Raw genomic sequence first — 25,095 nt, 5'->3', positions numbered from 1 at the left:
AGCTGGTTTCATTTTTTTGAGCTACTGTCCAAAAGACATTCAAAATGTTTCTCACAAACTAGAGCTTAAGTAACATAAACCATAAGTATAGCTTGACCCTTGAACAATGTAGGTTTGAACTGTGCAGGCCCACTTATACATGGATTTACTTATTTTTTCTAACCGTAAATACTACAGTAATATATGATCCATGGTTGGTTGAATCCATGGACGTGAAGGAACTATGAATCTAAGTTATACCTAGGTTAATCCCTGTGTTCAAAGGTCAACTGTACCTGGGTCTGTTTTGATTTGTTTTGTTTTTTAATATCTACTTATTGATTGGGCTGCATCAGGTCTTAGTTGGGGCACAATGGGATCTTCACTGGGCACACAGGGTTAGTTGCCCTGTAGCATGTGGGATCTTAGTTTCCCAACCAGGGGTTGAATGCATGTTCCCTACATTGCAAGGTGGATTCTTAACCACTGGACCATCAGGGAAGTCCCTGCACATGGGCTTTAAGAGACATAGCTTGGATCTGAACCCTGGTTCATCCAACATGCAAGCTGTAACACTTTGGGCAAGTTATTTAGTCTCTAAACTTCGGTACCTTTTTCTATAAGATGGGATGATAGAAGTGTTTGGTTTCTAGGGCTCTGGTTAAGAACATGAAATAATGTCTGTGAAGGACCAAATTTGTAGCTGGCATAACAGGACATCAAAATAAAGCTCCTCATCCTGCTTGGGGCAAAAGCCAAAGGCCTTACAATAACCTATAAAGTCCCACATCATCTGAACCCCTCCTGCCCCACTACTTACCCCTTGCTCGTTCTGCTCCAGTCACAGTGGCCTCCATCGGATTCCCCGTGTACACCATACACACACTCCTACCTCAGGCCCTCTCCACTGCCCATTTCCTTTGCCTGGGATATCTTTCCTCTAGCCACCTATACTCTCTTGCATCTTTCATGTCTTTACTCAAATTTTACATTCTTTCAATTCACCCCTACCTCTATATTCTTAATGCTCTATTTTTTCCATATAGCATTTATTTTCTAACATAGTACTTCATGTCTAGTCTCTGTCATCTACTTTCCACAAATGTCAGTTCTCCATAATAGATACTTACCTTTTTTACTCAGTGATATATCCCATGCACCCAGAATAGTGCCTACTGCTTGTTAGGTACTGAATAAATATTTGATGAATGAGTAAATAAATGGCAGCTTATTCTCCTGAAGCAAATTAAGTGTACTTTGAACTTTATCTAGGAATCTAGTATCAGAAAGGATACTTCTCCCATCACACACTTCCTATCATTTTGTGTACACATTACAAATGAAGAATTTAAGAAAAATACCTGCATCCTGTATTCTGAAAATAATACCAAATATAAATGTTGATTGAAACCTGACTCCTTTATTCAAATCCTAACATTAGATGTGTTATTTTGGCCAAGCTACTTCATCTTTTTCTGCTTCAGTTTTCTGAAGTACAAAAAGGGTGGAAAATAGTATTTATCTCACTGGATTACCAGGGTGATTAAGTGAATATCTGCAAAGGTCTGGCACTTAGATTAGTGTTATCCATTATCATTATCAAGAGAAGACCCGTGTGGGCTAAGTTGCTTCACTCCTTGTGGCCGACTCTGTGAAACCCTATGGAGTGTAGCCCACCAGGCTCCTCTATCTGTGGGATTCTCCAGGCAAGCATACTGGGGTGCGTTGGTTGCTATGCCCAATTCTGGCCATGGATAAAGTGAAAGCATCTTCTCACTAACATATGAGAATGAATTAGTTGTAATCTTGGACATTTTTACAACGTATAGATAGAACTCACAAGATGAGACATATAAGAAAGAGAAAAGGAAATAGGAATTGAGAAGTTAAAAAGTTTAGATCAGAGAAAACAAGTTTTTTATAACATGGATGTAGACGTGAGAACTAAAATCACACTTCACCATTTATTTAAAAATAGTGCCGGTGGCTGACCCTCCTCCTTAGGGTCCTTATTGCCAATGTAGTGTTTCAAGGGGAAAAAAAGACAAGTAATGTATGCAAGCCAAAACTAAATGAAGTCATGTCTAAAAGATTTCTGACAAGGTTCCTGAGAGACTTAGGCAAAAAAGGAATTGTCTGTTATAGACAGAAGACAAAAAATAAGGATATATGAAATCTCTAAATGGTGAAGCAGAAAAACCAGTTCTAGGAACTGTCTTATTTAACAGAGTTATAGATTACAAAGAAGATGTGTACTGGGAAACTGTCAAGTTCGCTGATGAGGCTAAGCGATTCTGGGTACTTAAAGCCCAAACTAACACCAAAAAAATATAGGAAGAGCTGAAGGTTGAATAAGTGGGCATAAGAGTGTCAGATCTAGTTTGTTTTTCAAACCTGCTGAGTTTGGGGGATTTTTTTTTAGTTTAACAATTTTTTTTGGCTCTGCTGTGCAGCAAGAGAGATCTTGGTTCCCTAATCAGGGATCAAACCCATGCCCCCTGCACCGGGATTGCATAGTCTTAACCCTGGCCACTAGGTTAAGTCCCTAGATCTATTTTAGTACTGGCATAGTATAAGAAAATTTGCCTAGCGAAAAATAACCTAAAATATACTAAAAAACCTGATCTAAGCTACCACATAAAGGGAAGGAGAGGATCTGAAAAAAAATTCCTGCAAATAATTCTAAAGTTGTCTTAATATGCTTCCAGAACCAAAGCAATAAGAGTCATGTAAAATCTGAAGGATATTTGAAATAAAACTCAAGTAATTAATGATAAATCATTCATAAATAATATGTATTGTTCTGGTCATTAGGTCTCAAGTAAAGTATATTACAATTGGAGATAGTCCAGAAAAAGACAATTAAAATAAGACAAAAAATGTAGGTGGAGATGACTTGGGGGAAGAGAATGATTTGTAAGGAGAGTAGAAAAGAATTAGAATTATCACTAAAGTAATGAGGACATGATTGAAGTCTCTGAAATTCTTAAAGATATTAAAGTAAATTGAACTCTGCGGAAAATAAAGTGTAGGACAAATAAGACTCACTTTACAGTTCACTGGATAGAGTCTATTCAACTATCACAAAACCTAATGAGAGCAAATTTAGACCTAACGCATATACTATTTTATACACAGAAGGAAATATTCACAAAAGGGAACCAAGGCTAGATGACTTATTTAAAGTCCTTATGATTTAAATTCCACCATTCTAGGAATTATAAACATTGAATGTTAAACTTATGAGCCTAATTGTATATAACACTGGCTAATAATAGCTTTATTTCCTTCGATTTTGTTACTAAGTTCACAGAAAAAAAGGCTTGTTGCTTCAAGAATAGGCAAGAAGCCAAGCCGGGGAAAACAAACCATTAAATAGTTGACAGACTAACTACGATGTAATCTAAAATAACTTGCATCAAAATAACTAAACATCACAGCCAAGGTAATCAATGGGAAGAAGGGAGACTGAAGTATGACTACCAAGGGAAATTTTTTTCCAGTTGGAATTAAAAAACTAAAGAGAATCACACTAGAGGCATTACCTGCTTTTACCATCACTACCCAACTCCACATTACTCTTACAATTCTTAGCATACATTCTTAGTAAAAGAAATGCTAATTATGAAGGAGAAAGCGGTTAGGAAAAAAGTAAACAAGTGGTTTTTAGTTACTGATGATTCTTCAGCATTAAAGAACCAGACTCAGTGATACACTGGCAATGATACATAACCTAGGAGTAGGGGCAGGTAGGTTATAATACTAATGAAATCTGATTAGAGGTACAGACTCCCTATTTCACCCCTGTTTCCCAGTTTCTGAGTAATATTTATCCAGTTTTAGCCTCCCGTTTCCTACCTACTCCTAAACCATCATCATCCAAAGTCTCTAAATCCAGTAATTTGAGACTAAAATTTATAAAGTAAAAAGGTGCAGCTCTCAAACTTCTGATTATTATGCAATTGTTAACACTTCAGGGCTCACAGAGATTTCTAAAACCTTCTGGTATAAAGTTCTGTCAATCTTCTTGGATGGTGAGATACTTGTTCTTTATTCATGTGGTATCTTTTATGTATTTCAAGCAGCACAACTCCTTTTTACTTATGAGGAGGCAACATAAAAAGTTTGGGCTAGTATATAGTTAAGGCTCCCAATTCAAAGAAATAAAAATGCATGTAAAAAGGCAACAGAAGATTAAAGAAGAGATGAATTTGGCCACTTTGCATACAAGAGTACTTTTGCAAGAAATTAAGACAAAACAATGATAATTTCTCAAATCTAAAAACAGGGATTTAAAAAGTCTCTGTTATTTCAATTAAGTTAAAGGATAATACAAGAATACTGGTTGGTTTTACTGCTTATTGCTCAATTTACTTTCTGCTATAAGGCAATTGTTCTATAAACAGATGGGGAATGGTTTTCAATAAAACTAAGAATTGCCCAGGCAAAATTTCTTACCAAGTCAAGTTTATTTTCTACTGAACTCAAGACATATTCATCTTACTAACTTCTACTCTTACCTTCTTTCATCTCTTCAGAACTATATGCTCCTTGGACAGTGCTCTCTCTTAACCAAATAGGTCTCTCTTTGGCAGATTTCCCCTCCAGTGAGGCTCGATGAAGATCTTCTTGGTCATCCATGTTAATGACAACATTCTGAGTGTATAAGTCCTCATAGGAGGGACCCTTGGTGGTCCACGCTTCCCGGTGGTGCCCACCTGCCAGGCCAGCAGCTCCAGCAGCAGATGCTGCACGGTCCTTGCTACATAAAAAGATCAGAGGAGGAAAGAAAGAAGAAAACTTGAAGGCTTAGTGCAGGAAAAGAAGGGCAGCTGGGGAAGTGGTTACTGAAGCATTACATATAAATGTGATCATGTACACATGCTTTAATAATTCTGAGAATTTGTTCTTATACCTCTGGGTGAAGCTTACATTGGTTAGAAGAACACATCATATTTATATTTAAGTTCCTTAAACTCTGAATCCTCTGGTGTGTACAAATGCTTGAGGTTGGATAGATTAAGATGTTTCTTAAGATGTTTATTAAGATTAATAAATATACTTAGTGAGAGGAGAGAAAGATATAGTAACATAGACCACTTAAAGACACTAGTCTGGCAAAACTCTCTGCCAGTAAAATCTTTGATGAGAACTTTGTTTTAAAACAAAACACGTTATATTTTTAAAAGCATCTTTTCAGCTGAATGCAGAAAAATTCAAAGTAGTTCTATAGGCTTTTCCCTGTCTTTCTTGTGATGAGAAACTAAAAAAATATTCTACAAAGCCAGACTTCAACTCAGAATCAATGTTTTTCTGCAACTCACCAAATAAGGCAAATCTTCATGCAGAGATTGGCCTCTTTTCTGTCAAGTTGTATCTCTCCATTTCTGCACCTACACTGACTCTCCATATCCAGCTCCAACCATTATTTCTACTCCATGGCAACCATAATCTATTTCTGAGTTTATTTTGTTTAGCTTTTTACCTCTACAGCCATGATTTTTTTTTTTTTTTTAATGTATTTATTTTTGGCTGTGGTGGGTCTTCACTGCTGCACGGGCTTTTCTCTGGTCGCAGTGAGCAAGGACTACTCTTCATTGCAGTACAAGGGCTTCTCATTGCAGTGGCTTATTTTGTCGCGGAGCACAGGCTTCAGGGCCTGAGGGCTTCAGTAGTTGCAGCACGTGGGCTCAGTAGCTGGGGCGCGCAGGCTCAACAGTTGTGGCCCACAGGCTTAGCTGCTCCGTGGCACATGGGATCTTTCCGGACCAGGGATCGAACCTGTGTCTCCTGCATTGGCAGGCAGATTCTTTACCACTGAGCCACCAGGGAAGACCCATGCTTCAGGCCAGATCACTCCTTATTTTTCTCTAGTCACTTAATGTTTCCTCATCTCTGTTAAGTTTTAGTCTTTCTGCTGCTCCTTCGGCTTGTTTTACTTTCAATCTGCTCCAAACTCTTTTGAATATACCTGATTTTCTGTGTCTAAGCTCACACCTTATCTTTCTTTGCCTGCTACTGATGCTTTCTGCATCAACATCTATGCATGACTCTCCCTCCCTTTCTGTTTAGACAACTCTGTTTTAGTCCATAAATTATCTCCATGTTTCATGAATTACCTGCTCACTTAGTACCTGCCCTATATCTTTCTCCATACCTTTTGCTGTGTTCTTTTCCATGTCTACTGATTCCCTTGCTCCACATTTCTCTAACTTCTCTGCTATTTTTTCCCTAAAATTTTCCCATGGATCCTGAACTGTCTCCTGTGCAGTACCCTTTCTCGTTCTGAGCCTAAGCAATACTTCATTTGTCTTTAAGTTCTGTACCACTTCTCTCAGACGCCACTCACTATTTTTCCTTCTCTTTGATCCTCCTTCCTGTCTGCTTACTCCATTGCTCCTCATTTCTTCCTGGGCCCACTTACATCTGCTTAACTTTTTTGTCTCACCTTTAATTAAGACTTGTCTGATATATATGGGGGTTGCAAAGAGTTGGACATGACTGAGCAACTGATATATACTGTGGTCCGTGTATCTGATTGGCTCATTACACCTCTTCCTGAGAACACTATGTTTCTCTGGAGGTAACCTTGGTTTCATCTCATACCTCCTTGCCTCTGGATATCTACAGACCCACTGCCACTTTTTCCCTCAAAAGAAAAAAAAAAAATAAATGTACCCTCTCTAGCTGTACAAACCATGCTGATCTGGTCACTTAATCCATGCCTTCTAACTACTGTCCTTAGCTATACCAGGGCTGCTTTGTACATCATTCTTTCCCACAAACTTATTAGTTATCTTCTCACTCACTCTGAGTTTAGGCCTACGAGGCATCTCTCTGTACCCAATCCATCTACCTGTCTTGCTATAGTTTAAAGTCTTATGTTACAGTTGCAAATAACTGGTTTCCTTCTAGCTTTTATTCCTTTCTGCATTCATTCTAATGTTACTTTTTGCATTATTTACAATGTCGATCTCAATTTAATCCATATCTGTTCTTCTTCATTCCTTTTCTCTCTTCCATGTTGTCTTCTAAAAGGTTGTGTTGCTGCTTTCACTATAATATGACTCTACTTAGTCTGATGTAAGTCATCTTTTTAAAAGCTGGTCTCTCTCAAGCATTCAGTCTTCCCTTCTCTCTTAGCCTGATCTGTGTTTTCATGTTTCTATGCTTACTCTACATTCTGAGTCTCTCCTCTCTCACCCAGTTGTCTCCTTAACTCCTTTTAATGTCTCTTCTATCTTCAGCTAATAGTCTTACCTTGTTGTGCTGAGCCTGTCTGCGCCCACATGCATCTCCCTGAGTTAGCCAGATGCCTTTTCTGTCTCTCTCCACCCACTCAATGTTTCTCTAGTTCTGACTTGGCCAACTCCATCCTGTCCTGTTGCTCCTTCACCCAGAATCTTAAATGATCCACTCAGTCTTTCTGAAGCTACTATTTCTCCATATCATCTTGAACACATAGTTGTCATCTATGCTGTATCTTTAGCATTAACTCTGAAGACTATCTTCTGAAGGTTAGTAAGTGTTCAGTACTTTCGGTAGGACAATTCAAATGAATGTGAATATAAGACTACTTTTAAAAGGTCTTTTGTTTTCATTACTCCATTACAGAAACTGAAGATTGGTTTTATTTTGGTTTGAGGCAGAAAAGATTTGGCCACAAGTTAAATTATTAAATTTGGAAGAATTTTTTAAAAGATATTTTTAAGCATGGAGAATTGACTACACAGATTTTATTTATATCTTCACCAAATATACAGTCAAATCATCAGCAAATGTGACACTAAAGAAAATCCAGGTGAGAGAAAACAGAATTTACTTCTTCTGCATGCTTAAATTTCTCCTATGGAGAGAATGTACACATTTCACTTAAAGATGACCAAAGTGACAATTTAGTTTTGAATCCTTTTACATTACTTAAACAATTGTAGAATTTTTAAAAGATATAACTCTTACTCAGGGATGAGGGAAGAATATTATTTCAAAACTAAATTTTTAAAGATTTTTAAGGTGAGTGTTAAGTAAGATATGATGGAAAAGGAGAGGTTACTGGCAAGAAATTCCACTTAGGAAGGACAGAAAAACTAAATATCACCAGTGGGTCGACTTGCTGAAAGGCTGGAACCGTTCATCAGTAGTTCTTGGGTTAAATCTACTGGCAGTTTTGCAGAGGCAGCCTCTGGTTCCTGTTCTAGGGATTAACTAGAATTAATTGGTTATAGGAGCCAAACAATCATGCCACCAATTTTTTAAACAAAATAATGCATTACTATTGTCTGTGTACTCCCACACCACTCTATTGATGTTTTCCTTTTCTTGTGCTGGGGCAGGGTGGCTACTACAAAACTGTTGTGCTCTGAAATAAAGCCTACAGTACAGAAAACTTAAATAAACACGACTTCCAGGATGTTGGATACAAGCAGTGGAGCTTGTCAAATGCTGGTGAGGCCACCTTAGCCAGAGTAACACCTTCTAACCTAGCTCTTAACAGTCTTGTTCCTAACTATGTAGAAGCAATTGTATTTTGTTCTGGCTGGAAGTCCAAGTACCCCATTTTATCTTTCTTGCCTGCCTTCATTTCCCCCTTTCTTCTTATTGACCAAGCTGTTGAGTGGCCTCTTTTTTGATTAGTATTTCCATCACTCCTAACGAGGAGCAGGTGATCTGATATACTGAGCTGCTGTTAGGCCTCTCTCGTTGCTCAGACTTATCGCCAGCATGGACTGAGGGATACCTAAGTAAAGGTCCTGGAATGGGAGGTGGACTGTGGTAAGTGTGGAACAATAGAGGTAGGATGCCAATGGTGGTGGTGAATGAACATTACTACAGTGGGGAAGGATCTTAATAAACAAAATAAACTATATTTAGAGGAGGAAACACAAGTATAATTCACAAACAGTATTAATATTATACACTGTACAGAAAGCAATCAGAGAAAATGTCTAAAACACTTCAATATAAAATAACCCATACGTTTAAAATGTGTATTTTTGTAAAACAAATTTCCCTCACGGGCTATTCTGACAGGGTTGCAGTATTATTTAAATGCGCAGAAAAAGATATAACAAATAAATTCTTGATAAGAGACCAACAGCCAGTAAGAAAAGGCTATCTGTAATGTGGATGATGCTGGCTGCCTATCAATTATGGCTCCTCTCCTTTGTTTATCTATTTTATTCAAGTACTGATGGCTATTTGCTTCAAAGGACTCTGGGACCTTACTTAGTCCTAGGAGGTAAACCTTAACCAGTCTAAGCATCAATCATGTGATCTCATTTTCTTTGTGAGATGCTGGTTTAGAAATAAGCAAATAAGCAATTCTGGCCAGTGCGACATTGGTGGATACAGCAGGATGAAGGTGGCCCTCTGAGAAAGCTTTCTTCCATCTTAAACAGGACACAAGGAAGGGATGGTCCCATTTTCTGCACTTGAACATTTTCATCTATATGTGATACCTAGAAAGACATGGCTATCTTAGCTAGCTCCCCTGGTGGTCCCAAGAGGACAACCAACAGGCTGAGTTCAGCAGAGTAAATATGGAACAAATCTAGATCCTTGAAGATATAATTGAGCTGTGAAATTAATTCTGAGCTGTGCTACCTAAGGACTTTTGGTTTTGCTAGAATGTTTTTCTTACTGTTCAAGCTACTTCTAATTGGTGTTCTATTATTACAGATAGAGGCATTCTAACTGACACATATGCTAGGAAAGAAAATTCACATTGATTTGTATAGATACAAAATCTTCTATATAATTAGATTGTTTTTAGCCACCAAAATGAAATTCAATTTGCTCAGAACTGCCCATAACTGGCTTTTCAGCAACATCTGTACCAGAGAATATAAAATACTAAGAGTGCTCCCAAAATCCATACAATCTGGACTATTGGGTTCTGTGGAATGGAGTAGATGTGTATAAACTCTAAGCCATCAGCTTGAAACTGGAAAGAAGAAAGAAAAAGGGTATAATAGGAGAGCACTCCCTGATCTCAATTCTTGTTTATGCTTTTCAAAGAAGAAGATAAACTGCTTTTTACGGCATGACAAAATGAAGGCTGCCTCTACAATTCAAACATTAGGATACACTGATAAAAACAGAGAGCCATAGAAAGAAGTATTAACCCATAGGTAACACCCACTTATACTTCACTCTCAAGAAAGTTGCACTGAAAGCTAAGGAAGGCAAGAAAAGTGTGGTTAGAATGCTTCAAATACAAATTTAAAAAGTGATTGCTGTATTTCTTAAAGAACTTCAGGCTTCAGAACTTGACTAGGCAAAAATTCAGATTTTCCCAAGAGGCAGAACCAGTTTGGGACTAACCAACAATTAGAAGAGTTGCAGCAGGCCCAAGCTGATTGAGTACTTAAAATCAAACCTATTTAAAGATTTTTTCCTAAGGCCCACACTGTTCCGCATTTAGTACCAACAAATTTCATCAAAGGCACAAGTTAATACAACAAGTGTGACAGAGCTTAGAATTCACTTAATCTTATAGTTTTTAGTCTCCTAGTAAATTATTTACCTGTTCTCCAAAGTTCAGGCGGTTAAAAAAACGGCAAGCTTAAAGGTATTCTTGGTAAGAGTACAGAGCCTATACTCACCTCTGTTTCAGGGCTGGAATTTCTGTAGGTTCTGGTTCAAGTATTTCATAGGCCAAGTTTACATCCTCTGTCTCTCGAAGCAAGGCATAAATAGGCTCAATTTGTTCATTAAACCTTGCCAAAAGTGTGCGTGCATCTTTTTTAGGCATTGCTGATTCATCTTCTTCTACCTCCGTCTGGCAAAAGGTACAGCGGAAAGTTCCTACAGAGAAAATAAAAGTCTTAAGTCAGGGCACACAAAGACTAGCCTTTAGCAAACAGTATATATCTCCACTCTTCTTCCAACATTTTATTATTAAAGCTTTCAAAAATATTCAAAAGATTAAAGAATTTTACAGTGAACATCTCTGTGCCCACCGAGATTTTAAAATTAACATTTTTCTATTGTTGATTTATCATATATCTATTCATCTATCATTTTTTTTGAAGCATTTCAAGTAATTTCACCCCTAACTACAGCAAACAGATTTTAATCATAACATTTCTAACACATTTATACTTATTTTAACTTAAAATCAAATTCTTTACAGCTCCACTGAGACCTGTAGCCTAAAATCAACACTTTTCTTTTCACACTGTATACACTTGAGTCTACATTATGGGGAAAGCCAAATAAATACCTAAAACCGAAAGTCTCCAGTAATTCTGTACATTGCCGTTAAGGCTATTTCTTCAAACTTACTACTTACATCTAACTCAGTTCAGTTCAGTCGGACTCTTTGCAACCCCATGGGACTGCAGCAGGCCAGGCCTCCCTGCCCATTACCAAGTCCCGGAGTTTGCCCAAACTCATATCCATTGAGTAGGTGATGCCAACCATCTCATGCGCTGTTGTCCCCTTTTCCTCCAGCCTTCAATCTTTCCCAGCATCAGGGTCTTTCAAATGAGTCAGCTCTTCACATCATGTGGACAAAGTATTGGAGCTTCAGCTTCAACATCAGTCCTTCCAATGAACACCCAGGACTGATCTCCCTTAGGATGGACTAGTTGGATCTCCTTGCAGTCCAAGGGACTCTCAAGAGTCTTCAACACCACAGTTCAAAAGCATCAATTCTTTGGCGCTCAGCTTTCTTTACAATCCAACTCTCACATCCATACATGACTACTGGAATAGCCTTGACTAGACAGACCTTTGTTGGCAAAGTAATGTCTCTGCTTTTTAATAAGCTGTCTAGGTTGGTCATAACTTTCCTTCCCAGGAGTAAGCATCTTTTAATTTCATGGCTGCAGTCACCATCTACAGTGATTTTGGAGCCCAAAAAAATAGTCTGACACTGTTTCCACTGTTTCCCCATCTATTTCCCATGAAGTGATGGGACCAGATGCCATGATCTTCGTTTTCTGAATGTTGAGCTTTAAGCCAACTTTTTCACTTTCCTCTTTCACTTTCATCAAGAGGCTCTTTAGTTCTTCTTCACTTTCTGCCATAAGGGTGGTGTCATCTGCATATCTGAGGTTATTGATATTTCTCCCGGCAATCTTGATTCCAGCGTGTGCTTCTTCCAGCACAGCGTTTCTCATGCTGTACTCTGCATGTAAGTTAAATAAGCAGGGTGACAATATTCAGCCTTGACGTACTCGGCTTTTCCTATTTGGAACCAGTCTGTTGTTCCATGTCCAGTTCTAACTGTTGCTTCCTGACCTGCATACTGATTTCTCAAGAGGCAGGTCAGGTGGTCTGGTATTCCCATTTCTTTCAGAATTGTCCACAGTTTATTGTGATCCACACAGTCAAAGGCTTTGGCATAGTCAACAAAGCAGAAATAGATGTTTTTCTGGAACTCTCTTGTTTTTTCGATGATCCAACGGATTTTGGTAATTTGATCTCTGGTTCCTCTGCCTTTTCTAAATCCAGCTTGAAAATCTGGAAGTTCATGGTTCACATATTGCTAAAGCCTGGCTTGGAGAATTTTGAGCATTACTTAACTAGCGTGTGAGATGAGTGCAATTGTGCGGTAGTTTGAGCTTTCTTTGGCATTGCCTTTCTTTGGGATTGGAATGAAAACTGACCTCTTCCAGTCCTGTGGCCACTGCTGAGTTTTCCAAATTTGCTGGCATGTTGAGTGCAGCACTTTCACAGCATCATCTTTTAGGATTTGAAATAGCTCAACTGGAATAGATGAGACCAATCCATTTTCAAATTTAAAGTTCAAGAAGCCTGTGTTGTTTTTATATCTATAGCTTCAACTTCAGCTTAATTATAATTTCAACTTGTAATTAAATTGTAATTCTTTAGAAATACCTCAGATTTTTCACTTCTACTATCATTTCACCTATCTGGGGCACCATTATCTACTTAGCCTGAAATTTAGCTTCCTAGATCTGGTCTTTGAACCTTTAGGCTCTGTCTTTCCAATTCCAAGTTCCTAGGCCACTGTTTTCTTAATCTCATCCTCCTGCTCTGAAATCTGTCTGATAGTTGAACCTCTAAAGTCCACAGCATCAAACTGAAATTTCTCATCCTAACATTCACGATCCAAATAACTTGATCCAGAAACATCAAAACCCAACCACAATCCTTTACTTTTCAAGTAAATTCAAACACTTGAGAGACAATATACATTAACATCTATTTTATTGTATATAAGTGCTTTCTTTCTAAAGTACTTCCATGTACACTTTTTGATCCCTATACCAACCCTGTAAAATGATGTCAGAACTGAGGATATGAGTTTTATGATTTGTCCAAAGGCACACAGCCAACAAGAGAAACGCAGTAACAGCAGCTATTATATACCCAGTGTTTACTAAGTGATGGTATTATTATTAGTGCTCATTTAAATCTGTACAATACAGAGATTCTAAGAGGTTAGGAAACTTTCGAAAAATCTTATCACTACTAATTGGGAGGTGATGGCAGGATTCAAATCCAACCTATTGTGATGAAACTCATACTCTTAAACATTACTTAATACCACTGGCCCAACTCAGACCTCCAATTTGGTTCTGACTCTCAAATGCCAGGGATAGCCATCCTTCCTTTCTAACCCAATCAACCCAAGAGATTAAGAGAGATCACTTAAGTGTGATCACCTAAGTACTTAAGTGTCTGGCACATAGTAAATATGTAAAACATTTCCTTTTAAAAAGCCTAATATATGATTGATATATAACCCCACCCTCAACCCCACTTCCCCTAATAAAGAATAAACCATCTAGACATCTCTGCTTCAACATTAATAGTAGTCTCTACTGATATATTTCCAACAGAATAAAATATATATAAAATATCCAATCACATGTAAATTCTTTGCTCATAAACCCTGTCTAAATACTCTTAATCCATCTTCCTGCTATCCATATGCTATCTCATCATCTACATCTATTCCAAACAAATAAAAAAGAGAAAACAGCCTCTCATAGCTAAGAAGTAGCCCAGCACTCATATGTTAGATTGTGGCGCTTTTCTGACAAATGGAATCCACAGATCACCAACATCAGATAAAAGGTTCTCTGAAACCACGATGGAAGTGAGGCAAAACCAAGTCAATTTGTGTCTGTCTGAATACAGATAAAGGCAAGGTCTGCACAACCACTAAAAAAGAAAATTCTAGGTAACACAAGTGACTGCTGCTTCTTTACCAATTAGTTTTAGCCTCAGCCTGGTCATCTCACTTCTGGGATAAGATTTATTAAGATATCCAATCAAAGAAGTAGACTCACTTCTTATCTTTTTTTAAACTCTTCATTGAATTTGTTAAATACTGCTTCTATTTTATGCCTTGGTTTCTTAGGCACAAGGCATGTGGGATCCCAGATCCCCAGCCAGGGCTTGAACCCGCACCCCCGCATTGGAAGGAAAAGTCCCAACCACTGAACCACCAGGGAAGTCCCTTAGCCTCACTTCTTGACAGTACCTAATCCACAGCAAATCTTCTCCAATTACCTGAATCCTCCCCAAAATTATCTAACAAAAGCCCATATTCTCTAAGTTTGTTTAGCAAAGTCATGCTGAGTCACCACATGGTTCCCTATGGTGTGTGGCTTTCTTACTGCAGAAAGCATCAAAAAACTTGATTTTCTTTACTGTGAGCATATATCTGATGGTCTCTGACTAATGGACATCAACACAAAGATCTGACTTAACTGAACAAGGATACTATTTACCAAAACAAAGAGGAAGAACAAATTTGTTTTTCTTTGTGGGAGAAAGCTATCAAGTTGCTTTAGATATCTGAATCCACTGCCCTTCAAAATGGATTTATTAGAAGTCAACTTATTATAACTTCTCGGAGAAGGCAATGGCACCCCACTCCAGTACTCTTGCCTGGAAAATCCCATGGACGGAGGAGCCTGGTAGGCTGCAGTTCATGGGGTCACTAAGAGTCAGACACGACTGAGCAGGACTTCACTTTCACTTTTCACTTTCATGCATTGGAGAAGGAAATGGTGACCCACTCCAGTGTTCTTGCCTGGAGAATCCCAGGAATGGGGGAGCCTGGTGGGCTTCCATCTATGGGGTTGCAGAGAGTTGGACACAACTGAAGTGATTTACCAGCAGCAGCATTATAACTTCTGAGAGCTCAAAAGTGCAATTTAAGATTAGAAATTTTGATATGACAATCGACAACATATAGATGATAATTGAAGCCATAAAGTAAATCAGAGTATCCAGAGATTAAGGAGAGTGAGAAGCACAAACAGTTAAGGTATAAACCCAAGGCAAGAGAAATCCTTGAGAGATAGAATTTGGTAAAATCAGAGGGTATGGTGCTAATTTTCAAGGTCAACAAGAATTGAAAGCTAGCTTTTATATTTCGTAAAGTCAAAGCAAAAGTGAAAAGTGAAGTTGCTCAGTCATGTCCGACTCTCTGCGACTTCATGGACTGTAGCCTACCAGGTTACTCCATCCACAGGATTTTCCAGGCAAGGGTATTGGAGTGGTTTGATATTTCCTTCTCCAGGGGATCTTCCCGATCCAGGGATCGAACCTGGTTCTCCCACAATGCAGGCAGATGCTTTACTGTCTGAGCCACCAGGGATGCTTTATATTTCATAACAAAAGCTAAATAGAGACCTTGCTTAGAGAGGTTTTCGTTTATATGCTATCTTAGGGTATGTGCATGCGAAGACGCTTCAGTTGTGTCCAACTCTGCAACCCCATGGACTGTAGCCCACTAGGCTCCTCTGTTCATGGGATTCTCCAGGGAAGAATACTGGAGTGGGTTGCCATGCCCTCCCCAGGGGATCTTTCCAATCCAGGGATCAAACATGCATCTTTTACATCTCCTTCACTGGGAGACAGGTTCCTTACCACTAGCACCACCTGGGAAGACCCTATCTTAGGGTATTCTCTAACTACTCCAGGCTGCCTCAGTTTCTTTACGATCTTTCACTCACCTCAAACAGGACCAAAAAGGCACATAAGGGAGAACATGCAATCTAGATCAAAGAATGTGCCAGCAGAGAGAAAATGAAGGTTACAAAGATTCTTTAGGCCAAGTTTGACAAATGATGAGATAAGGAGGAAAAGACGAGTTCAAAAACACTTATATTTGATCATACACACCCATAAACTACACACACACACACACACACACATCTAAGAAAGCTACTTTACAAATAATCCCATGTATTCATCACAGTCAATCTGCAACAGTATTATTCAAATCTAACATATGCGGGAATAAAGACTCAGAGGAGTTAACCTCTATCAGGTCAGAGCTTAAAAACGAAATCACAAAGCCTAGATTCAAATACAAATCTTTCTGACACAAAAGACTAAATTCACTGTACCATCCTGAATTACACATCCCTTTCCTAATCTATCATCCCTGCCAGCCACAATTTAGCAAACTTTTCCCATGTGTAGGAAAGGCTCCAATTTTAAAAAATGTGGAGCAGGGGAGAAGATTTGTAACAAAAAAATGTATTAAACAAACATTAAATGGGTATCACATGCCTGGCATTTACTCTGCTGAGTTTTAATGTATTGGGATTGGCAGCATGATTAAAATATATCCAGATATAGATAATTAACAGGTATTGAAAATAGGGAGAAAAAGATTTTTAAAAAAACAGATATTTCAAAACTATAATTTAGGGTTGTCCATTCAGTAGTATGTGAAAGTCCCAATTCTATGACTCAGGACTTTTCTTGTGAAGGTAAGTTATTACCCCAAAACAAGAAAATAAATGGAGACCTACTTGTTCGGATGAGGAGAAAAGAAGAGGGAGAGTGAAAGAGTTTTATACAATTTTAACTTTCTCCCAAAATAATAAATGTAACAACCAAAATGAATCTGGGGCATGGGAGGAGGGGAGAAAAAGGACTGGGAACAAAAGGAGAAAAAAAAAAAAAAAGTCATGTTCAACAAAATTCAAACTTAACACTTTCCTTTGCTAAACCAGAAAAAGAAAATTTAGATGATGTCTATTATGCTGGCCAAGGTCTTTGACTTAACTGTTTACTCATTAACACACATGGGACTCATTTTAATTATGCAAGTATTTAGTCAAGGGAACAATGAATAAGTACAAGTAAAACCAAAGTGAAAAAAATTATATATCCTCCTTAGTTTAACAAGAAGAAAATGCTTTGAAAATTTATCACAATTGAGGAAAAGGGATGAGGACGTTATGAGTCAAATCCCCAAGGAATCAGACATTATTTGGATTGTGTTTTTCCCTTCTTCACACAAACACAATGAGTAAGTCATTGGCTAATGCCTAGAGTTCACTGTCAAAGATCTACCAAACATATTAATTGCAACTGGACTATTACTCAGCCATTTTTCTACCCCCCCCCAAAAAAAATCAATCCATCAATCAAAATAAAATAAGCTGAACTGTTTTGATATGCTACAGATGTTGCAGTGCTGAAGCAGAAGTTATGCTGCAGCCCAAGTTCTCAAGGTTGGCCAAAGAAAGAGGCAGGATGATCAAATGTTTGCTGCTGCAGAGCCCTTACTCCAACACAGTGAAACTAATGTCCCAAGGATTTGCCACATTCTGCCTCCCTAAATCTTGCCAGTCATCTTCTGAGCTGCTTTTCTAGAGCTCATATTCTACTGGGGAGTGGTGGTGGTTTAGTCACTAAGTCCTAACCAACTCTTGTGACCCCATGGACTGTAGCCCACAAAGCTCCTCTGTCCATAGGATTTTCCAGGCAAGAACACTGGAGTGGGTTGCCATTTCCTCCTCCAGGGGATCTTCCTGACCCAGGGCTTGAATCCATACCTCCTGCATTGACAGGTGGATTCTTTACCACTAAGCCAAAGTCAACCCACTCTAGTATTCATGGGCTTCCGTGGTGACTCAGACAGTAAAGAATCCACCTGCAATGCAGGAGACCTGGGATTAATTTTACCATTCTTTAAAAATCCAACCACTATATATTATATATTTTAGAAATCAAATTTGGACATCGGTTTCCCTCCCAATGACTATTTTATGGATTATGTATATATGAAGAAAGAAAATAAACTGAGGAGCTTGGGAAAATAAGATAACCCAAAATTCTAAATATTACTTTCCATTATGCCACAATGTGTTTCTGAAGACAGCCTAATTAAACAGAGCATATTTTCTATATGAATGCTACTATGGGAATTTCAGTTCCTAACTAAGGCTTTCAAATTAACCAAAAGTGACTAACATTACCCTCTAAAAGCAGTGATAAAACATCCCCAAGCTTCTCTATACTTTTAAAATGTCAACTATTCTCCAAATAAAAGGGTGCTTTGAAATGAAGAGTTGAGAGAAATCATATACAGTACAGAATAGACTGACTTTATCATTTTACATATCCTTAAAAAAAGACCTGCAATGATTATAGGATTTTCCCAAGGAATAGTTACTAATATAGTACAAGACTGGAAGCCAGCATGGCTCTGGAACCCAAATACAAGGTCACTTTGCTGTCTCATAGGCACTGCTTAAAACACGAAATGAAACAAAAACAGCCTCTGAAAATGACATAGCCACTGAACACACTGATAATGCAAAAAAAAAGACTCAATGCATTAATAATAAGTGCTCTGAAATACCCTTACAATATGAACCTAAGTTGGTCAAGCATTAATAACCACAGCTGTTACAATAACAAAAATATTTCATTAACTATCACTTTCCCCACGGAGGTCTGATGTGCAGTGGCTGCAAATAGCACCCTCCCTGGTGTGCTGCATAAGTGTGCTGCATATATGGGTTACCCTAAGGGACCCTAAAGACAGCCTTTTCCAGTGGACATTCATGTCTGGCATGCTGTCCCAGACAAGTATGTACTGCCTTTGGAAATCCCCAGGGCACAGTGACTAGGGTCCACACTGACCAAGTCATACTGTCTATCTGCACCAAGCTGCAGAAGAAGGGGCATGTGATTGAGGCCCTATTCAGGGCCAAGTTCAAGATCCCTGGCTGCCAGAAGATCCACATCTCCAAAGACTAGAGATTTACTAAGTTTAATGCAGATGAATTTGAAAACATGGTGGCAGAAAAGTGGCTCATTCCAGACGGCTATGGGGTCAATACAACCCTAATCGTGGTTCCCTGGAAAAATGGGGGGCCTTGCACTCACAAGAGCCTTGGCGCTTTCCCTTCCTTATTCACGCCCACAAATACATCCTATTTTCCTGTCAAAAAAGAAAAATTCACTTGCTTTCTCAGATTTAGCTTATGGAGGAGGGAGGGTGCGGTGGACTTGGGTATATAAAGTAAAACTTTATATAATCATAAAACTTACCAATTGTCAACACAGAGAAAGGTGGAAAGAGCAGCAACTGGGTTGAGTAGGAGAGGAAGAAAAACTAGATTTGCCATTCTAGTCTATATATTTTGAGTGTTTAACAAGTTTACATTCATATGTTAATTATTCACTTTTAGAAGAAAGAAAACAAATGTTATTTTGAATCTCCAAACACACTCAACTACCTCCCTCTTAATATATGAAAGTTGTACAATCATCCTTGGGATATTCTTTGAAAGCACTATCAAGTCCTTTGCTAAAACCTTTATAACTCAAAATGTTAATGGGTATATCTATTAAAATGTTACACCAAATACTGAAGTCTCAAAAAGTTACCGTTTATTCTAATTTCCAAACTTCTTTCATAAAGCAAATTTTTTCAGTATAACTGGACAAGGGTATGTGCATGAAAAAAGGAATTGCTATTATAAAATAGTAACAGACATGAGAGGAGCATAGTTATATATTTTATACAATTATTTTACCTATAATAAAATTGAATTTGAAAAACCAGACTTCAGCAATCTACTGCAGAACATATAAGTTACACTGTAAAATATTCATTCATTTGCATGAAAAAGGAAAAAAAAACTAAAGCAGATTTAATATGTTTTTAAATTTAGAAGATCTCAAATATATTAATGATGTACACAATACAATTCCACCCCCAAAACTTCAATTCAATCAATCAAATTGGCTTCTGTCTTTCCTTAAATCAACACATCTAGATTTGGTCTAATCATGCATCATTCCTAGATTCTGGAACTCATTATAAAAGGGGAAAAATATACTATGCCTGGGAAAGAAAACAATAAATTGAAGTGTAGTACTTGAGTGAATACTAAAGGAAGTTTATAATATATTCTCTGAATTAGGCCTAAATTGAATTTATCTTAACATACAGTGAGCAGGCAAAAAAGTATCTTGTTTTGATATGACTATTTGAAAGACCAGCATCAAAACTAAAAAGCAACTCTTCACAAATAAGTTTGCTCCTATGTAAATACAAAAAAGTATCAAAATACAAAAAAGATAAATCACAGATAATTTTTTTTTTTAAGTTTTCAAACCCTTAAACAGATTTTTTAAAATATCAGCCAGACACTTATTCCTTACTTACTCTAATAACACCGTCGTTTGGCCCCATCACCAATCTCCCCCAGTTCACACCTCTGAGCTTCCCAGTATAATTTTCTAATGAACCCATCCCGAGCAAAGATTCCAAATCAGCAACTGAGCAAAGCAATCCTAGAAAGATTCCTCTTTATGTTTGTTTGTGTTTTTAGCATTTCAGGAATTGAACACACTGCTTAGCAGACATCTTGTCTTAAGCAGAAAGAGATGAAGAGAGGAAACAGCAGCCTGCTCTATGAAGTTAGTGAACATGAAGGCAACAAGTCTTAGGGCTTCCTGGTGGCTCAGTGGTAAAGAATCTGCCTGTCAATGCAGGAGACTAGGGTTTGATCCCTGGGTTGGGAAGATCCCCTGCAGAAGGAAACGGCAACCCTCTCCTGTATTCTTGCCTGGAAAATACAATGGACAGAGTAACCTGATGGACTACAGTCCAAGGAGATGCAGAGTTAGACATGAACCAAGCAGGACACAAGCGAACAAGTCTTGAACAGGCTCACTAAAACAGGACTCTAACAGCTTTAAAATGTTAAAGGAGCTGCAGAGGAAGTTCAATGATGTAGGAATCAGGAAACTGATCTATCTAAGTCAAAAAGCATACCTACAGTCACAAAGGAAGGAGGGACTCATGATTTAACCCCAAACTTAGAAATTAATATCCCAAGAAGAAAAGGAGTTTACTTGAATATTCTGAATGACTAAAAACTAACCACTGGAAGAGGTCCGTTTCCATTGTTGACTATTTTTAAGAGTTATTCATTAAACACTTTAGTTTAATTATTAAAGACTTCTTTTCAGTTCAGTTTAGTCGCTCAGTTGTGTCTGACTCTTTGCGACCCCATGAATTGCAGCACACCAGGCCTCCCTGTCCATCAACTCCTGGAGTTCACTCAAACTCATGTCCATCTCTTTTACACTAATCCTAAACTCTGACACTTAAGTCTTTTCCAAGGAGCCACAGAAAAGGTGAATCCCCATGAAAGCTATTGTATCTCCAATACACTCAATCTAAAACATTCCAGAAATAGCCCTACATTTATTTATTACTTCGAAATATCCTCTAGAATACAACAAAGACATGAGTATATGTACCCACACACACATTTGATGAGTTGAACTAGATAATCTCTAAGCTCCTATTTGTAAGACTGTATTAAACACTCATTTATAAGATTCTTCTTTAAAAACTTAACTTATTTCAAAGTTTATTTAATATGGGACCCCCCCCCATCTCTAGTTGAATTCAGTAATAGGGGCTTCACTATTTCTAACCCAAACACCTAGCAATTGTAGCCAACCCCCAATAAAACTACTCGTATATGCCTTTACGTAAGTTATAAAACTATATTTTTTAACTTATTAACTTTTAACTTTCTTAATTTCAATTATTTAACAATAATTTTTACTTATTTTTTCAACTTTTTAAACTTTTTTTAATAGTATTCCCATTGCTAAGAATTCCTCTTAAGGAAAAACTTAAAAACAAGAATAAAAGGCTATATGCACAAAAATACTTAAAGTGTCAATCTATATCAGCCAAAACCAAGAACAATAAAAGTGCCCCAAAGGGCTGGAAAGGAAAATATGGGAGAAAAATCACACCTAAGAACACATTTAGAACACTAGAGAGAAACAGGAGAGTTGCTGCATTAAGAAACCAAGAGATGAGATAATACACAAAAGGCTGGTGGTGTTGAGGTAACCTTTTTCTCTTCAGAACTTTTTCTGGCACTATGGCTATGTAATTTTTAAATTAGAAATGAAAAATATTTCCATATCATCTAACTTTTAACATCTAAAAAGAAAATATAGTCTCCCCCTCCCTTCTAGGAAACATATTGCTGAATTTAACTTACAAGCATCATTAACAATATCATGGTGGCTGAGACTGCAAAGTAGAAATGCTAAGTCTATCCTCATGGTCAGAGGCTTGCTAAATCTAAAATATGCATTTATGAACCGCAAGACGCTATTTTGCTGATTGATGGGGTTTAATGCCATGCTACATTTGTTTTCATTACAGAAGACTCCCATATTTCAGGAAAGAAAACAAGTGGTTCTGTCTGATTAAGTTTCTGAAACCAGGGACTACTGGGCAAAAGCTAGACTATTCCATTTTAATAAAATTAGCTATTGGAGAAGGAAATGGCAACCCACTCCAGTACTCTTGCCTGGAAAATCCCATGGATGGAGAGGTCTGGTAGGCTACAGTCCATGGGGTCATAAAGAGTCGGACACGACTGAGTGACTTCACTTTCACTTTAAACATATCAAGCATCAAAAATTTGGAGTTCAACCCCAGAACACCAAAGGCAGAATCTAAGCGGAAAGTATGGAAAGAGTCTACACTCTTTAGGAAAAAGAAATGGGGGAGGGAGAGGATGCTGTGAAAGTGCTGCACTCAACATGCCAGCAAATTTGGAAAACTCAGCAGTGGCCACAGGACTGGAAGAGGTCAGTTTTCATTCCAATCCCAAAGAAAGGCAATGCCAAAGAAAGCTCAAACTACCGCACAATTGCACTCATCTCACATGCTAGTCAAGTAATGCTCAAAATTCTCCAAGCCAGGCTTTAGCAGTATGTGAACCGTGAACTTCCAGATGTCCAAGCTGGTTTTAGAAAAGGCAGAGGAACCAGAGATCAAATTGCCAACATCCACCGGATCATTGAAAAAGCAAGAGAGTTCCAGAAAAACATCGATTTCTGCTTTATTGACTGTGCCAAAGCCTGTGACTGTGTAGATCACAATAAACTGTGGAAAATTCTGAAAGAGATGGGAATACCAGACCACCTGACCTGCCTCTTGAGAAACCTCTATGAAGGTCAGGAAGCAACAGTTAGAACTGGACATGGAACAACGGACTGGTTCCAAATAGGAAAAGGAGTACGTCAAGGCTGTATATTGTCACCCTGCTTGTTTAACTTCTATGCAGAGTACAGCATGAGAAAGTGAAGAGGAGCTAAAAAGCCTCTTGATGAAAGTGAAAGAGGAGAGTGAAAAAGTTGGCTTAAAGCTCAACATTCAGAAAACGAAGATCATGGCATCTGGTCCCATCACTTCATAGGAAATAGATAGGGAAACAGTGGAAACAGTGTCAGACTATTTTTTTGGGCTCCAAAATCACGGTAGATGGTGACTGCAGCCATGAAATTAAAAGACGGTTTCTCCTTGGAAGAAAAGTTACGACCAACCTAGATAGCATATTGAAAAGCAGAGACATTACTTTGCCAACAAAGGTCTGTCTAGTCAAGGCTATGGTTTTTCCAGTGGTCATGTATGGATGCGAGAGTTGGACTGTGAAAAAAGCTGAGCACCGAAGAATTGATGTTTTTGAACTGTGGTGTTGGAGAAGACTCTTGAGAGTCCCTTGAACTGCAAGGAGATCCATCCAGTCCATTCTACAGGAGATCAGCCCTGGGTGTTCTTTGGAAGGAATGATGCTAAAGCTGAAACTCCATACTTTGGCCACCTCATGCAAAGAGTTGACTCACTGGAAAAGACTCTGATGCTGGGAGGGATTGAGGGCAGGAGGAGAAGGGGACAACAGAGGATGAGATGGCTGGATGGCATCACCAACTCGATGGACATGAGTTTGAGTGAACTCTGGGAGATGGTGATGGACAGGGAGGCCTGGCATGCTGAGATTCATGGGGTTACAAAGAGTCGGACACGACTGAGTGACCGAACTGAACTGAAAGTGAGAAATCACTGGCTTATATGTGAATTAACCCTGGTAAAACCATTTTTGCTGCACCCAATTTCCTGAGCCCAGAATTTCTGGATACTCATCTAGGAGTCACTACTCTCTGTCCAGTGGCAGAGTTGCCCATACACAGTTAAGAACTTTTCATCAGGGAAGAAGTAAAACCTAGAGGGCTTCATCTAATTCCTGAGTACCACCTATTTACTAACATAAATCACAGTGTATAAACCTAAGAACTGTTGAAATGGGAAGGGAAATAGAAGCCCATTAGATAGCACTGTCAGAAATACCATCAATCTCTAACAGCAACCAAGAAATAAAATAGCATTGTACAGCTCTAGCTTAGAATGAAAACTGTACCAATTCAAATAGAGTATATTAACAGCAGAAAAACTTCCCTCCTTCTCCTCTGATACACATACCAAAAATTTATTTCTTGTCTTCTTCAAAATGACAGGGAGAGAAATGAATACTGAGCAAAACAGGAAGGAAATAGATGGGAAAAGACCAAGATTTCTAAAGGGAATATACAGCAGAACAAGGGAGGGTGTCCAGGTATTAATAGTGGAAAAACAAAACAAAACCAAACTGACAAGCAGGTTGAGAAGTCTAATATCACCAATCAGCATATTCTTTCCATAAAGGAAAAGGTCAAATGAAAAACCAAATCATAATCAAAAGGCAAGTACTTTCTCAGAATGGGGATCTCCAATGATTAACAATTTTCAATCATGGTGTTACATACAGGCTTCACTAAAGGGACATAACTGCCAATTAAGTTGACTATTACTGTTGGCTGATCGGGGCACCTTCCCATGAGTGACACCAATGTAAAGGGACTTACTCTTGCTCTGCTGAACCCCTTCTCTCCAGCTTCACATTGACCATAATCCCTGTATTAAGAATACAGTGAACAGAACAGGCCTCTGTTCACACTGACCACAAACAACTGTTTCAGTTTTAGCTCTCTTTTATAAAAGGTTTTCATGCT

General features: G+C 38.3%; 1 protein-coding gene and 1 non-coding gene across 3 annotated transcripts in view; one reads left to right on the top strand and one right to left on the bottom strand.

Moving 5' to 3' along the window:
• Positions 1-25,095, bottom strand: part of GTF2E1 (general transcription factor IIE subunit 1) — a 34,319-nt gene that overhangs the window by 1,806 nt on the left and 7,418 nt on the right. For both annotated transcript variants that reach the window (XM_068978440.1, XM_068978432.1), the window contains exons 3-4: positions 10,584-10,785; positions 4,500-4,741 (exon numbers count right to left, since the gene is read on the bottom strand). In XM_068978440.1, coding sequence (XP_068834541.1) covers positions 4,500-4,741; positions 10,584-10,785 — 444 coding nt within the window. The remainder of the gene's footprint in view (positions 1-4,499; positions 4,742-10,583; positions 10,786-25,095) is intronic.
• Positions 18,619-18,759, top strand: LOC138093845 (small nucleolar RNA SNORA70). Its single transcript, XR_011146161.1, has one exon. It is a non-coding gene; the product is annotated as a small nucleolar RNA SNORA70 (small nucleolar RNA).

The sequence above is a fragment of the Capricornis sumatraensis genome, chromosome 1 (assembly GCF_032405125.1).
Source record: "Capricornis sumatraensis isolate serow.1 chromosome 1, serow.2, whole genome shotgun sequence".
In the NCBI taxonomy this organism is placed as follows: domain Eukaryota; kingdom Metazoa; phylum Chordata; class Mammalia; order Artiodactyla; family Bovidae; genus Capricornis; species Capricornis sumatraensis.
The sequence above is the reverse complement of the archived record's forward strand: the minus strand, read 5'-3'. Positions and strand labels throughout refer to the sequence as shown.